The following is a 17882-nucleotide window of genomic DNA, read 5'->3' as shown; positions in this document are numbered from 1 at the left end:
AGTGATTTCTAACCCTGCCTCCCATGAGCCTGGGACTCCGAGGGAGCTGCTGTCATCCCTGGGTCATGGGTCTCCCCTTCAAGCCAGCTGCTCAGGGGAGGGGAGGGGGGGCCCAGCCAGACAGCCAGACAGAGCCTAATTAAACCCTCCCCTGGCCAGCCCCTGACACTCCCTCCTGCATTTTCCAGTCTGTGGTTACAGCACTCAAAGGGTTCCATTAAGTCATCAAGTTTTACAGGTTCCTTAAAAAAAAAGGGGGGTGGGGGGGGGAGAGACAGCGCGCAAGAGAGAAAAGTTTGGTCATGGTAGGGAATGAGTGATCAAAGCTGAGCCAAGCTTCCTGTTACACCGGGACTATATATATATCGTGTCTTTAATGTTGGGCGATGTAAGCAGGCTGCTAGGAGACTGGAGCAGGAGCTGACTCTGCCTGATTTCCCAGCTCGCTGAGGTTTCTTCCACTGACCACAATGAACAAGTTCCTGTGCTGCACGCTTGTGGTAAGTCCCTTCAGAGAGGTAGATAGGCTTTAAGATGCATTGCAGCTTCAGAGAGCAGACTGTAAAGACATTCTTCTGGGGTTTTGTTTTGGGGTTTTTTTTTGGGGGGGATTCTTTTTCTGGTTGGGGATTTTTTGCCTCCTCTCCGTTTTCTTGGTAAACCCTTTTCATTTCATCACACCAAGCTTTCCTGGTGAGGTTTGGAGTGCGATGGACACGTCCAGCTCCAGAGAGGCAGCAGGGATTTTCATCCCATTCTTAAGGTAGTGGAATGATTTGCTTTTCTTTCGCCTTTTTTCCTATCTTCCTCTCTCTTTTTGTGAGGCTTCATCAAACCAGGCTGACACAAAACCCTGAATCTAGGAACGGATTTAGAAGCTGTAGGCTGAGATGTTTGTTACAAAAGCTCCATCCCTGCCTGTCTCTGTAATCTCTGCTGCAGCAGCACTGATCAGTATCTCAAACACTGGGCTAGCTCTCTTACCCAGGAAAACTGCTGTGAACTCCATTAAAGAAAGCACACACATGTGGTGCTTGTTTTGGCTTAGAAAATTCAGCTCTATGTGCAAGAAAGTGATGAATTAGTAGCTGTGTCAGTAGCTATTACAGGAAAAGTTGTGTTATTAAATCTGGTATATGCCCCTGCTTTAATAAGTTTTTGTTTACTTGGTGATTTAGCAAGATACTTCCAGATGCAAATTTAGAGATGTTAGAAGTGCAGTAAATCTTTCAAAATGTCATTTAATCCATTTAGCCTTATGGAATTGTGTCTGATATCGGATTAATTAAAACCTGCGTACAGACAGATACCGTGCAACTTCTATCGGGAGGCAATTCATCTTCTGGATGAGAAAACATTCAAAGAAAAACATTCAAAAGAATATTCAGAGCAGTCTGTTATGCCTGCCTGCGCAGTAACTTGCTCCTGGGTTGTTTTGGTGAGTACAGTGGCATTAATGTTGTGGCAGAGCGTTAGAACTGAGATCCATTTATTTTGAAAGCTCTTTATAAATGCAACGAGATTTCCAGGATCCGATGAGTAATGCGGCTTTATTACTCTCTGCACAACTTTCTGAAAGGGCTTTTTGAGAAACGAACCCGAAGTAATTCACGGTGCAAAGGAAGCAAAAATTGTCAGACTCATGGTCAGCAAACCGAAACACAGGAGAACTTTTTCATCTCATGTATGATGTTGTGCCTTCTTCATCTGTTTGAAAGCACGGGAAGTTAATCTGGGAATTTCAGCAACAGCCTGTTATCAGCTTGGCTTCTCTGTGGCTGTCCTAAAATAATCACATCAGGCTTTGATTTTGATTAAATGTAATGTGCCTGTTCATATTCTCCCATAAAGTAATAGTGTTAAGTGAAGTTCAGCATAATCCTCTGGCAGATGAGTCTTGGAGCTGAAATATGACCACGGCAAGAGTACATACCAGAGAGCTTCATCAGTCAAGTCCTATTATTATTTAAAAGCAATTTATTTAAAGTTATGGTGGAGTTTAAGTACTGTGAGTGAAGTTTAAGTACTGTCAGATGTGCTAGAGCTCAGAAATGTAGTTTTAGTACCTGTTGTATAAGAACACTTGTAGGATGCACAACAGCAACTCAAAGTTGTATGCGTTTGGCTCGCATACCTTAAACCTTGTTTGGAGACACCATAGCTAAAAAAGACTTTTTGGACACGATGTACTTTCAGTCTGGGCATCTTTGCTAAGGTTCTGGAAAGCGGACCTGCTGTGGTGGTGCACACATGTGCGTGTTGTTTGCTGGAACACTGGAACTGCTTACAAACAGACAAGCGTTATGAAATCAGACTGAATTGAAAGAAATTCCCCAGAGCTGACTCTTGTTACTTGTCACGTAACTATCTTGACCCTTAAACTTGACCTTTCTCTATTTTGGATCTCCGGGCGCATGTGACATGCTTTTTCTGGCCTGCCTGTTGGGTTGCTGTGTGTAGGCAGCAGTGGCTTTGCAGCCCGCGAGGGTAGGAGTTATCTTTCTGTCTGACTTTCTTTCTGACTGTCTGCATGTGTGTTGGTTAAAAATAAAGCACCAGGGTTACCAGAAGGATTTTTAAGACCTATTGTCACAATTTAAAGAACACCCACTCTTCAAATCTCACAGAATCTTCCATTTTGTTCCTTCTGTATTGAACTTGTATGCTAGTAGATTTACTACTCCAGCTCCTCCTGGAGAAAAACACCTGTTTGCATATAATACTGGTCATATTGTTTACCTAAATAGTCACTCGTTAGTAATTCTGTTCAGTGCAAGGCAGACTGTAGTAAGTCTGCCTTGCAGGTGGTAACAGTAGCTGGTAACATCCCAGGTTTGGGTTAGCTCTAAATCTTGCTGTCATGCTGGCAAATAATGTTCCAAAATATGACTTATGGATAAGACCCCTCTTTTGGTGAGTAGCTGGTGTGTCTTTTCTGCTTTCTTCCTCCACAAGTTTCAAGGCAAATGTAACTGATATATATATCAAGACTTCCAGTTTAGCACATCTATGATAAGACGTAAAACTGTTCCTCAGATGAATGTCATTTTCCTAGCACTGAAAATGAAGCAGTAGTTTAGACTCCTAAATTGTTTTGTGAATGACAACTTTGTGGCTCATAAATTCTCCGTGAGGTTTGAGTTGTTGACATATTGCCTTGCTGACAGAGAAATGAAGACAGTGGTTGATAGCCTCGGTTTCAAATACAGAAGCATAGAACTGTAGAAAACTGTGTTGGAAGGGACCTCAAGGATCATCTGGTCCAACCTTCTTAGGCTCAGGAGGTCAGTCAGAAGAGTCGTTAGTCATATTCCTTATGTAAAAGAGCATCCTCCACTTTATAAAGCATCATCCATACCGTTATGCCCCAAGTGAGTGGATTGCATTGAAGCAATTGGCAGAATGGTGGAACAGCTTTATAAACTAAACTCAAATCAGTGAAAACAGCTCCATTTCAGCTGTCATTGTGTTCCTGGTGCTTAGCTGCAATCTGCCAAGAGGTGCTTTGTCTGGGCTGTGCTCTGAGTCTGCAGTAACTCATGGGACAAGCAGTGCTGCGTGGCTGTTGGCCCAAAGAGGTTGAATTCTGTGGTTGCATGGGGCAACCCAGAACAGTGAGAGGAGGAGAAGGATGAGAGCTGAGTATCTCCCAGATGGGTGGGAATCATTTCTTCCTAGCTGAAAAATATTTTACAGTGATTATTTGCAGTAGACGGCCGTGGATCTGATCCAGCATGACGCTGTCATGCACTGGATCTAGAGATACTGTTTTGATATGACAAGCTATTGAACAGGATGCCATCATTAGTATCATTAAGTGCTTTATTTTGCCACTGGGATTCCTCGGGGGTCTGTGCATGATTACTATGAGGCATTCTGCCTAAGGGCTGAGGGCAAGTGAAGGCCTCCTGCCTCAACTTTGTTCAAATATTTTGTGTAGAAAGCAAAGTAGGAGAGTCGTGAGGTTTTACTTTGAACCCAAAGCAAACACAAGGAGCAATCTGACAGATGCCTTGAATGATTATTTATCACGCAGGAAAATATGCTTCGGAATACTTGTGGAATGCGAAACAGAAACAGATTTATCTTTCTCAGCAAATTAAACATCCTCCTTTGGTCTACAACCAAAAACCACAAAGCCAAGCTATACAATAATATTTTCATATGCTAAAAAGCCACTTTCTTTTCTCTCACAAAGCAGTGATTTAAGTGGATGATGCTTGAAGGATTTTTACTTCATGTGCTTTGTCTTCCAGTTCATTTTAATTCAACAAGAAAAAGCAAGTGGCTCTTTGCCTTACATTTAAACATGAAAGAAAAGGGCGTGTACTTTTTCATGCCCAAGATCTGAAAGGAAATTTTACAATCACATTATCTCTCTTCCAAACACATCTTCTAAGGGCTCAAACAAATAGACTGCAAAGGCCTTTTATGTTAGCACTGTGTATACTGACATAAAGATGGTATGGAATAATACAGCTTCAGGCCTAATGTGTTGAGTGTCACAATCAAAGAATTGCTTTTTAACCTTGGGTAACTCATTCTGAGTGAATTCTCACCATTTACTTGCATGACACCAACATATACTAGATTTTTATTTCAGTAGTTACACAAAGACATCCATCCTGAGCAGTACCCAGGGTTTGGCTCAGGGAGTTGGATCAGGACTGAGTTTTCCAGTCCTTTCAGAACTGAACCCATGACACTAGAACTGAATTTCACCCAATAGGTTGATAGCTTTAGTTAATGATACTAGATTTTGGTTTGGTTTTATTTTGTTGTGTTTTTTTTTTTTTTTTTTTTTGTTACTGATAGCATTTCATACACATAGAATAAAAAACTCAACCTTTGGGATTGTTTTATTTTAATTGTCTTGCATTTCACTACCCCTAGGAAAACCATTTGCAATTGAGTGCACTTTGAGTGAGACTAACGGTTAAATTGTTGAGAAGAACAAGCTGTTAAGTATCACTGGCTTCCATCAGTGTTGGGTTATAAAGGCTTTGCTCAGGGTTTTAAACTGAAAGAAACTCCGTAGATCTTTTCAGTCCATTCCTCACCTCTTCCAGGAAACCAAATGTTGTATTTGCTTTCAGAAGTACATTAAGAGCTATATTTAAACTTCTTGGGTTTCTTGCACCTGCTTCTTAGTACAAGGCTGTTCCCAAACTTCCTCTGACGAGAGAATCCCCTTCTCATTTGCCGACATGATCCTTTAATGGAGAAAGTTGTTCTCCCTCCGTGTCTTCACTATCTGTACTGATTCTATACGCTCTGTTTTAACTCACCAAGCTATTGAGCAAGATCCTCTTCACGATGAAGCTCTCTATTTCCTTCTAAACATTCTCTGAACCTCTTACAGGCTGAATTAACCTTTGCTAAACAAGGACAAATGGGATTTTACTCAATCTTCTGAATGACAAATCCATGACTTTGGCCAGGTGTAGCACTGATAGATTCCAGCTTCAGTTTCTTAAGGGTTAAAGGGTGAACATGCTCATTGCCTCTACTGATTCCAGTAAACTGAAGCCAGACTTCTAGTTTCTTCCTCCTTTCAAACTGGAACATGCCTTCTTCTCCAAAAGAGCAAAACAGCCAGTGCCAGCACGATTATAGGAAAAAGCCTTCTTTCTGTGAAGCTTTTGTGACAACCAATATTCAGAACTAGTGAGCTCTGATCAAGGCATTTCCATGTGCTCAAATGGTGCTATTTCTTACACCAGAGATTCAGGTGTTTAGTACATAGCCTAACTTTAAGCACAAGTATTCAGGTCAATCAGAGGTTTTATGTGGCTGACAATATGCTACCAAGTTGGTCATAGCATAGTTTAGGGAAAAAAAAGTCAGGAATGACATAAAATGCATTTACTTACCGTTTTGATTTGATTTGAGAATGTGATTTTGAAGGCTTCTCCTGACCATCCTTAGTTACTATATTTTAGTCTGCACATCAGGGCAGACTTGGAGTGCACAAAGAGGATTTACAAAAGTAAACTGGGTTGATGAAAGTAAATCCAGAGATAGACTCCAGAGAGGCACCAGATGCACTGTAACCACTAATGCATGCTCAGTCAATGAGAGCAGACTGAAGTTAGTCCAAAATACCCCCTCTGAATCGTGCATAATGTGGATGTCAGGTGCTTGGCACCATCTGTTTCGCTCTACAAATCTGCTGTAGCAGGTGATCCAACTTGCTAATATAAGCACAAATTTAACATGTCTTAGGCCAGGAGAAAGAACAATTTAGTGACATTCCTGTCTAGCTTATTCTGTGAGCTGGGGAACAGAAATGGTCTTTTCATTCTGTTTGTGCCAAGATGCTGCAGTAAAACCATTAAAATTATACATCATTACCTTCCACCATTCTTCCTTCATTTTTACAAACCTTCTGAAAAATAGATTGCTTTTACTTTGGCACTCAATGTAGGCTCAAGGATAACTTATGATTTGCAGGTGCATATTAATATTCAGACTACCCATGTGTGCTAGGTGTTTTCAGTCAGACTGTCAGAAGACTATCCTGCAGGTCTATTCTCATAAGGATTACTAAGGGAGCTACAGCAGTGTTATGATGAAGTGTGGTACTGGGGATTGGAGTCTGGAGATGTGACAACATACTAATGGCTGTACTGGGTGTAAGAAAAAAAGAATCTAAAAAAAATGCCCTAAAAAGCCCCATATGCTGTCCATGGCAGGGGTTTATAACTGATGCATAGAGGAGATGGAATAAAAAGGCAGAAAAATAGCGATATTTTTTCAAAACACTCCTCCAGACTCAAGCAATTTGTGGTTTGGGATTTCCTGATCAAAAGGTGATGTTTATGTTTAATAACCCTTTATTGTATTCCTCCATTACTATGTCAGATAACATTCTGGACTCAACCATTTACAATGTCCTGTGGCAATGAGTTGCACAGCTCACTGTACTAAGAGTATCCTAGTAGTCAAACAGTAACAGTAATGGTAATCTATGTTGAAAAGGGTGTATGAAATGTGCTGTTAAAATACTGAGGTATTGTTTGCATTTATAGCTTTAGTTTGACTGAAGAAACTTATGTCATAATTGTATAGTAAATAGAAGAGTTGGATCCTGCATACATAGGGCTCAGGCACTGATCTCATTGATTACAGCATCTGTATAAAGGTGTAGTTTGGGGAAAGAAGAGAAGACAGGTGTGATGTGCTTTTCTTTTAAAAACACAATGAAAATATCAAATGCAAAGACTGATTGTCCTTTTAGTGATGTTGATTTATTAATCCTATTATTATGGTCATTGGTTATGCTCATTTAGATTAGTAGTATTCTGGTTGCCATTAATAGTTCATAGTTTTGGTACTTTCAAAGGCAAAATTTCGCATGCTTTCACACACATATTGTTCACATATTTTTTTGCTCAATTTTTCGAATCAATTCAAATTGTGTTGAATTGTTTTCAGATTTTATTGGCTTGCTTCACGTAGCTGTAGATTCTTCAGGAAGTGAATGCCTCCGTTTTTGTCAACAAAACCCCATGTTCTCATACTCTCATTATTGAATCTGAACTATTTTTAATGCTGAATCATCCCCTGCAGCAAAACTTCTCACTTGCCTCATATATGTTTTCCAATGTAAATAGTTGAGCAACGAAAACAGAGAAAATCTTCTTGTTCTTGCTCCTGCATGTTGTAGAGGGGAGCTGAACAGTCATGAAATGGTCCACCTAAATGTTCACCATCTGAAAATGTGTCACTAAGGGCAGAGGCATGACCTAGAGGAGCAGATTCTGCTGCAGTAACAGCTTAGGATTTGTTGTGAGCCATGCGTTGCAGAGCAGAAAAACTGGCATTTCTGTAGGAGGATGTGCTGCCTGCATGTCTGGTTGCTGTCCCTAATCATTTTCACATCAGTGATTTACACCAGTGTTGGGTGTTGTCTTGGGTTTTGACAGACATCTGCATGAAACATGGGTTGATGCTTGTCTCTGCAGCATCTGCACCACATGTTGCGGTCTGTTATGTTCTGTGAAGGAAGGGAATGCATGTGCCCATGAGAATCTTGGACTCCGGGATGCTGCTTTACCTATTACTGAATTAAAAACGTCACAGAAAACCTGACTGTTCGCATCAACAATTAATGGGATTACCAGGACTTCCTTATTACTACAGTCAAAGCTGTAGATTTACTAAGGGTGGGTGCATTTTGCATCAATAGAAAGCCATTCACTATTTAAGAATGGGCTGCACCCTCTTGTTAAATAGATCACATGAAAGAGATACAGTCATTTAAGAAAAATGGAATGGTACATCAAACTTCAGTGACTAATAAGGAATTTCCCACAATGGAAGGGATTGTGCATTAGACCACAAAGGAAAGTGGGATCTCCATGTGTAGAAATCACAGATTGGACAAGTTACAGGATTTAGTAAAGGGAAACTAGAAGAGGCTGTGGGGAATATCTATACCATCTGCATTTCATTCTTCAATGTATCTATCTAAGTATAGATATATGTAAGTGAATTCACAGACAGACAACAGAATGCATTTAAGAATATTTTCTTAAGCATTAAGAGTTCCTAATTTAGGCATCCACTGTTACTTTGTGTGAACACCGAGAGGAATGATTAAACTGTACTTTCCAACATTAAGACGATCACTTGAGAAGTGCTATGCTGTGGCAGAAGTGAGGCCCTTAGATGAAGCCTCTTTAGGAAATATAGAGTCTGAATGAATAAAAAGAGTTCATTCCACTTATACTTCGGGGACATCTGCATTGGAAAAGAGGAAAATACGTTCTTGAAATTGAATTGGCAACTCTGCATTAGCTCACTGGGATTAAAATAGCAACAAAGGCAAGCCAGTTGGATCTACAATTCGAATGGATACACAGAAAAAGATCTTTATTCAGAGCCAGTTTACTTCATCGTTGTAAAACATACAAGTTTTAGAAGAGAAGTGGCACATTGGTCATATAGCACTGGGACAAAGCCGGGTTCTCAGTGGTGGGAGTGAGCTGCCAGCAGACCCCATGGGGCTAGAGACAGTACATGAGGAGTAAACCCAAGAGAATATTTTTTTCTAGGCTGATGGAATCACAGAGCCAAGTTTTCAGTTACAAGTCCAAAATGGTCTAATATGGAGGTTGTCTTTACAAAAGGGCAGGTCATCCCAAATTGCACCAGCAAAGCAGACTGTTGCAGGAAGCAGGAGTGTTATGATGTCTATCCATACCAAAGAAGGTCCTTACAGCAGCCGCAAGGCAAGGCTGTGGTATTCAATAGGAATTGAAAGCATTAGCCTGGCCTCTTCCAACTCTTGTGATTAAGACCTTAATGTATCCTTCATAAACTGCAGAATTCTTTTCCTCTGCCTGAAGCTGCATCTTCACAGTTGACCTAGCTGCCCCAGAACTGCTGTATTTCAGTACAAGATTAAACAGAAAGCATTAAAAGTAATCTATATTGTTACAGCCATTCACTGCTGGTGGAAAGATATTGTAAGGAATCACCTTGAAACATACCTGCAGTACGTGCAGCACACTGCTCAGATTTCTATGGCCAGATACCATTTCTTTTACATCTGAAGTACCTGATGCCTAAGAACGCTGGAGTGCATTATCCCAGCCTTGCTGTGCATCAAGCGTGTTACCAATGAAACTAACAGGCCAGATTCTCTGGTGCCAAGTGGTAAAAAGTCATTGCCTAGTGATGTTAGAAGGGTGTAAATGGGAGGAGAATAGGATCTGCATCTCTGGGAGAACAAGGAAGTATGTAGGTCTGGAATAATTGCTGGGTAAGATCCTACAATTTTCCCATTCTAAGACAGACTCGGGAGAGCCCGGAAGCTGGCTAATATTTTATAAATAGCTAACACAAACCTTTTTTTGAAGATAGCGACATGATTAGACTCATAAACTCATTGAAATGGGGGTTTCTTTGTGAGTCATGGCGTTCCCCATCACTAAAGCAAGCAATATTTTCTTTTCCTGTTGGTAGCTCTTGGACATTTCTGTTAAGTGGACCATCCAGGATGACTCTCCCCCCAAGTACTCCCATTACGACCCAGGGACATCTCGCCAACTGCTGTGTGACCAGTGCCCTCCCGGGAGCTACGTGAAGCAGCACTGCACAGCCACCCGCCCAACGCAGTGTGCCCCGTGTCCGGACCAGTACTACGCCGAAGAGTGGAACAGCAACGATGAATGCCAGTACTGCAACACCGTTTGCAAAGAGCTGCAGTACATCAAGCAGGAGTGCACCAGCACACAGAACCGTGTCTGCGAGTGCATCGAAGGCAGATACCTGGAGCTGGAGTTTTGTTTAAAGCACACAGAGTGTCCTCCTGGGTTTGGCGTTGCACAGCCAGGTACGTACTGCTTGTCAATATACACAGATTTAATTAGAGCTTGACTGCATGTCAATGACTTGTGGTAGGTATAAGATTAGGAAAGAGGCTCATCCAGAAGAAATTACAGAACAGTAAATCGTAAAGCCAATTGAACCTGTTCCTAGCCTGCATCATTTGGGCTGTAGCCAATGGAACATTTCTCAGTGGAATACCCTGCTCCTACTGTAATATATAACTTAATGGCAGGAGCAAATGTAGCAAATTGCACTCTAATGAGAAACATGATGGATTGCTTCTTTTAAAGGAACATTATCTGGAATGTGGTATTTGTGTGTGTGAATAATAATGTTTTTCATTTTGAAATCTGTTTCAAGCAACTGTATATCTTGACAAACACCAGGAGCACTATGTGTTTGACACCAAGTGTATAATTATAACAATATTAATATAGCTCTAGCATCACAGCAATATGTGGTAATAATTAATTACCAGCATCCTAAGTAGAACTCTTAGGGAAACTGTTGCTATCAAACAAACAACCGTTTCATTGTTGACCAGGCTGGCATTGTGCTGTATGTCTAGTGGGGCTCTTTTTGGTGGAGTGTATTCTTCATTTAAGACAACATAAATTGTTGAACCAATGATAAGTTCTTCTCTCAAAACAAAACACGTCCTTTACCATTTGGTAAATGTCACATCCCGGTTTAGCTCCAGTATTTAATATAGCCTGTAAGAATTGTATTCTGTCATTGTACCAGAGATTGATAACTGCCCGGAGAAGAGCACTGAGGAAGGGAATACAGGAAATCAAAGTGCCTTGGACACAAACCCATAGGCAACCAATCTCCAGACTACAGCATTACTTCCCTAGGAGTTACATCTATACAGTGAGAAACACTAGGGCTGGCCCATACATCTTGCTATGAAGAATGGCAGGTTGGGAGTTTTGGGTTCTTGGGTTATGAACATCTCATTGGAGAACAATTTGACGTAAGGAGTAACATCACTGCTGTAGCTGCTCATTAGTCCCTAAGAAGTTGGCTAACTGAGCAATACTCTGATGCCCTGGCCAACTGTTAATCATTTCCACTGGCAGCTGCCACACTTCTGTATTATAAACCTTCATTAACCTAAATTATTATACCCAGGGGCTTGGATTAATGAGGTTCCACCACACCTCGGCAGCAAGTCAAAAGGGGCCAGAAACAAAGTTCCCAGAAAGACTGGGAGATGAACAAAGAAGTATAAATTGTCTGAGCAACCAGCATGCTGCATCCCTGTGAGCACAGTGAAACCATGGCAGACAAATATGAATCCCTCAGTCCAAAACGAAACAAACTTTGGAAGACGATAAATTGTTGAATGGTGTAATTTATTGGAAAGTTGGTTTCCAAAAGACCATCAGAATGAACGAGCTAAACCCAAGCAGACCTCAAACGAGGAATGAAAACATTGTAAAAATAATTGCATCCCCCTGTGTCAATAGTCAGTTTTGAGGTGAGGCATCGGCTGAGAATTTAATAAGCATGGACCATATTTTTCTTTTGGCCATATGATAGCCTTGAACTTTCCAATGATGCAATTTCAGGTGAAATAAAACCTAACTGTATAAAATTATGCTTCCACTGCCACACAGGGAGATGGTGTGGTCCAGTGTCTCATCAGAGCTTAAAGCATTAGCAATCTCTTTCCCCACTGCTCATGATTACATTGGGCAGATCACTTTACTTCGGTAGTCCCCTTTTGTGAGTGCAGATTAAGGCTTTGTTCTTTCCTGCAGCAGCTGGCCTGGCACATAGCAGTTTTTAGCAGCAATGTGCTGGGGAAGCAGCACTGCTACGAGGCAGCTCCATTCTCAGATGCTGGCTCCCTGGAGAGAAGGGGGGAATTCAGGCAAATTGGTGGGAGCGGTGCATGGGTGGAAGGGCTGCGGCAGTTTGTGCCCTTAACAAAAGCAGCCAGATAAGCAGCAAAGAAGAAGCTGGTAAAGCTGGGAGGTGACTTTATGCTCAACCCTGAGAACACTGGTGGATTACCTGGCTTATTTCCCCCTTGTGCCACAAAGGTTATAGAGGAAGCTCTGAGCAGAACGACGCACCGTTTGCAGGGACTCTCCTTTCTTCCCATTCCTCTCTGCCCTGGCACAACAGCAGCGAGACTGCAGCAGGGAAAAATGCTAAAAATTCCAGTGTCCCAGAAAAGCTGATTGCTGCCAGCTCAGGTGCGGGTGTTGACTGGAGTTCGGTACAGCCCAGAGCCGCAGAAGCACTCGTGCAACGGAGGGCAAGGGCAGACACTGGTGCTGCAGGCTGGACACTGCTGCAGAGTGTGGAGGATTTGGGTGAGGTGGTAGCAGGACACAGGGTCTCTGACTTTTCAGATGACCAGCAACTAAAAACTGTTCCTTGGTTTTCACTTGTTGTCTGATGAAGCAGTGCTAGATCAGGTGTATGCAAGTATTATTTTTTATTTCACAGCTGGTTGAATACTTGAGATTTGTACACTTTTTCTCTAAGAAAATGCCTAAAATAAATAAAATTTATTTAAAAGTTAGCGTTAAAATAAGCATCCACATGTAAATACTTCCAAAATACACTAGATGGAGGCATTTTCTTATTCAAATGTAGTTTCCCATTATTAAAAAAAAAAATATTTAAGCATGTGCTTAAGTTCATGTTCAATAATGCAATATTAGATATCATACTTTAGGCATTTGCTTAAATGCTGGGTCAATAATGATGAATTAAAAGTGAATATACAGCAATTACTGGGACTGTTATTTTCCTGACACTGGTGGTTAGGCTGTGTTGTTTCAGAAGTCATGCATTTATTTTCTTCCTCTTTGTCAATGTCATAGAACCATATCTTGCCATTCTGTTGTTGTATCATAGTAAAACTATGCATTATGAAAGCAAAACTCCAAGCAAAACATATATATGGATGTTAAGTATTTTTGCTATATTGGACAATCTACTTTCTTTGCTTTTAATAACATTTTATTCAAGCCCAGAAAAAAGTTCAAAAATATAACCAGAATTTCATTTTCTGGTATAATTTAATATTTGAGAAGGGAAATTAGTTTACAGAGGGCCTTTAGTTAACATGTTATGGGGTTATATTTTTAGCTAGAAGTAAAGTAACCTGTTTGAGTAAGTTCTGGGCAGATGCTCTGGAGTACAATTTAGAGCAGTTTCCTATGCCACTATTTTACAGAATATTCATACAGTTCAAGGATGAAGGTCAGACATCATGTAATGTCTGAATAGACTCACGGAATCACTGACTTAAAGGTATCACTTTACCAACTTACTGATTTAATCAGTAATTGCTGACTTTAAAGTTGGTATCAAGTGTGTGTAAGTACTATTCACTCTGTGACACCAGCAGGAGCATCATTCCCTTAAAGAATCTTTTTTGTCTTTAAAAATTAGAGTGGGGCTTGTTTCTTTTCTTCTAAATGTGATGCCTTCATCGACCAGAAGCGCGAAAAGCAGAATGACAATTTGGAGAAGAATACTTGGTTTTATTTGTGTATTCTTGGGGCTTTTTCCACAGTTGAGGTTATATGTAATTGGATGCATTGCCCTCCTGTTCCCACAGGTACCCCGGAGAGTGACACTGTGTGTAAGAGATGTCCAGAAGGATTTTTCTCAAATGAAACATCATCCAAAGCAGCCTGTCTAAAGCACACAAACTGCAGTGCACTGGGTTTAAAAACAGCATTGAAGGGAAATGCAGTTCGTGACAACATCTGTCAGGAAAATACAGATACGACACCTCAGAAATGTGGAATAGGTATGTATCCTGTTAAGGAAGAGTGCTTTCAAAACATGCCTTTTAGTTAAGATGAATCTATCTGCATTTCTGGCACAAATATCTAGCTTGTTTGCCATCTGCTTGCTATGGTGATGGCCATAGTAAAGTTTTAATTATTGTAGGTCAGACTGAATCAAACTCAAGCACAGAGAGCAGCAGTGCTATGAATACCACTTAGTTTGGTTTTGAAGTGTTTTTCCTTACCATCCTTGCTGCTTGCTCTTCTTTCTGAGACAGGGAAGGCAACAGGCCAGAGCAATTCATGCATTCTTTTTCCCTTTCTCATTTCAGATGTAACCCTGTGCGAGGAGGCTTTGTTCAGGTTTGCTGTTCCTACTCAGCTTACACCTAACTGGCTGAACATACTAGCAGAGAGTTTGCCCGGGACAAAGGTTAGCACAGAAAGCATTGAAAGGATTAAACAAAGGCACAGTTCTCAAGAGCAGACCTTCCAGCTTTTGAAATTATGGAAGCAGCAAAACAAAGAACAGGATATGGTCAAGAAGATCATTCAAGGTACCTTATTTTGATAGCACGTATATTGAAAGAAATCCTCTAAATGGCATTTTAAAGATTGCTTGGGATCAAATACCTCCTGGTGATGTGTTGTGTTCTGAGGACCCGCAGGGCTTGGCTGAGCTTTATCGATGCAGTAAATACAGTGAAATCGAGGGGAAGCAGCAAGAGAATTCAGCTTCCCCTGATCAGTCGAGGACTGAATTCTCCCTGGACTTGTAGCCCCCCTGGGAGTATGTGTGGTGCCACAGCCAAGATCCCCTTTTGAGACTGAACAATGTAGGAAGAATTTTGATCAAGCGGGGAAGTGTTTCCCACTGTTATATCTGAGCAGTGGCTCTTGAGGTTAGAGGGAGTTGGATGCCTGCAAATGAGTGCAATTTGTTTTCTGTGGAGACCAACAGCTCAGACTAGGCCATCTATTCACGGAACGGGGTATGCATGGCAGTGAGGAACATACTGACAGGCTTCCCCTTCTTCTTCCCTGCTGGTACCTATTTGTCATGCCAGTTCACCGCTTGCTTTGTGCTGAATCTGCCAAGGCAGGTGTCAAAGGTGAAACAGTGCTGCAATGTTAACACCAAGGGTTTTATGACAGTCAGGCCAATACTTTCCATGTAAGCTACCATGAAAAACTGCCACATTCAAATGACCTTTTGTCCACTCAGAATAGATCTGGAAAATGCTGCAGAAATTGTTTGGTTTCTTCCCCTCTCCTGTTTAGTATGCATGCTCATGTGGGACTGTGAAGTGTGTGAAATACTTCAAAACCCAAAGTGACTCTTTTAGCAAAGCTTGCCTAGACTTCTGAAGGAGAACAGCAAAATTTTCATTCACTGGAACCAAATATTAGGAGTCCTACCACATACATAAAACATTTCACAAGATAGATGGAACCAGCATATAGCAATAAACACTTGCTATGAAGTTTGTTTGCAATTTGGGGCTGTCTGTATCGCAAAGTTAATTAAATCTCCGAGTGCTTTTCATAATTGGACCCTAAGAAAAAAAAAAAAAAAAAGGCCTTGCTTACATAATTATTTGAAATAAAGTAAAAATAAAAAAAAAATTGGAATCTTCACCTTGAAATTATGGAACGTTTTTGGCAGGCCATGGCCAAGTTGTAATGTGCTGTACTTACGTCTCTTTCCTTTTTACTTTCTATAGATATTGATCTTTGTGAAAACACTGTCTTAAAGCATATTGGCCACCCAAACCTCACCTTTGAACATCTCAACACACTGATGGCAAGCTTACCCGGCAAGAAAGTGGGAAAGGAAGATATCGAGCGCACAATGAAACTATGTCAACCCACAGAGCAAGTTCTGAAGCTTCTCAATCTGTGGAGGATAAAGAATGGTGACCAAGACACCATTAAGGGTTTAATGTATGGACTGAAGCACTTGAAAACATATCACTTTCCAAAACGAACCATCCAAAGTCTGAAGAAGGTGATTAAGTTTCTGCACAGATTTACGATGTATAGATTATACCAGAAACTCTTTTTGGAAATGATAGGGAACCAAGTTAAATCAGTGAAAGTAAGATGTGTGTAATTCAAGATATTTTTCATCCTCCACTGACTATTTTTCCCTAATTACTGCCAGCAGTAATTAAACTGGAACGTTGTTTCCCTATGTTACGTCTTACTATTTATAGAAATGCCTGACTGGAATAGCTCTAAATCTTCTGCAGTGTTTTTGGAGGGTTTTTTTCTTTTAGACAAAATCACTTTTGTAAAAGCTATTAACCTGTTGGTAACACTAAGAGTCTGATTCTGCATTTTTGCACATTCAGAGTTGAAAAGCCCCACTACAGTCACTAGATGAGAAAAGAATGCCAGACCAGGCTCTACTCCAGTATTTGCTGTTTATATTCTTTGAGGAATAAACATTTTTGTTGTACATATTTATTAAGTTAAATGGAAATTGTATGAGACTGAATTTTAGGAAGAGAAATGCAAAGCACATTGTATATTTTCTAGCTAAACACAAATGATCCCATATATTTTTCTGGCAAAAATTTGTAGCATGCTCTAAGAGTTATTAATTTCTTTACGTTTTGTATTTAAAAGAAGTATTATTGCTTAGTTTTATTTGTATAAGTTGTGGTATCTTTTGGTAGGGACGTTTTAATTTATCCAATGATTTTAACTAAAATACAGTGAAAATATAGCATAAATGACCTGAATATTTAAATATTCTGTGAGGAAGTGAATGTACCATATTTAAGAAGCTGGATTTTTATATAGAATTTCATAATCTTATTTTATAAAACAATTAAATTTTTCAGTTTACTTTTCGACTGGTGTTTTACTCTTAGCTCTGAAGTAGGAACTAACAATGAAGACAGACCATGTGGGTTTCGCACCTTATCTTGGGCTTGGCTCTCTGCTACTCCCTGTCTGGTCTTGTAGTTAATATGTGAGCCAAGTAAATATTGACCAGCACTGGCTTTTCATGGTCACTGTACAGGTGTAAAAGAAGGTGAAAAGCACTAAAGGTTCTAGCTTAGAAGGCCCAGGCAGTTGTGATACAACCGACTACAAATCCATAGACACATTTGGCCCAGCATCACTCTTGGCCTGGTGTCATTCTTGGAGAGCTCACAACCTTTGCCCTAACCACAGCTTGTAATTTCATGGAGGAAAGATGATGCAGAGTCCTTATGGGCTTGGAAAACCTCACATATTGCTACTATGAATAAAGGAAGGGAGCACAGAGAGGTCACATAAGGAAATAAAACATCATTTACCATTGCCCTCCGCTACAGAAAGAGGCACCTGCGAAGAGATGGGCCCCCCCAAAAAGGAACAGGAACTGTATGAGTGTCTTTATCAAAAGCTCATATAACTTCAAGGACCAGGGATCATCCACAGTGCAAGCCAAAGGCTTTGGTGGCTGCACAGAGAGACTTTACTCTTGCTTTCTTCCTTTAAACCATGCAAACAAACTTGAGTATTCAACACATTCTTTTCCCTTGTGTATAGGAAAGAAAAACATCAGCATTTAACCTTGTATGACAAATATCCCTTTTATTACAGATGAGAGGATCTTAAGCAGAGAATAAGAAAGATTCCTAGTAGATATGCTGGGTGCTCATCAGAAGTGTTCTCCTTACAGAGAGGACATATGGGACATACTGCTTTAAAATACTTGGGTTTCATTTTTCACTGAATTTTCACATCACTTTTTGTATCAAAAGGAATAAACTCCCTTTTATACTT

General features: G+C 40.5%; 1 protein-coding gene across 1 annotated transcript; it reads left to right on the top strand.

Annotated features, from left to right (window-relative positions):
• The first annotated feature begins 270 nt into the window (after window positions 1-270).
• TNFRSF11B (TNF receptor superfamily member 11b) lies at window positions 271-16952 on the top strand. The gene is made up of 5 exons (XM_065668849.1): window positions 271-500; window positions 9973-10342; window positions 13925-14119; window positions 14432-14656; window positions 15824-16952. The coding sequence occupies exons 1-5, from the start codon at window positions 471-473 to the stop codon at window positions 16210-16212; spliced, it is 1209 nt and encodes a 402-aa protein (XP_065524921.1). The 5' UTR covers window positions 271-470; the 3' UTR covers window positions 16213-16952.
• Window positions 16953-17882: the final 930 nt, after the last annotated feature.

This window comes from Lathamus discolor, chromosome 2, assembly GCF_037157495.1.
Source record: "Lathamus discolor isolate bLatDis1 chromosome 2, bLatDis1.hap1, whole genome shotgun sequence".
Classification (NCBI taxonomy): Eukaryota; Metazoa; Chordata; class Aves; order Psittaciformes; family Psittacidae; genus Lathamus; species Lathamus discolor.
Note: the sequence above shows the minus strand (reverse complement) of the source record. Positions and strands in the feature narration are given on the sequence as shown.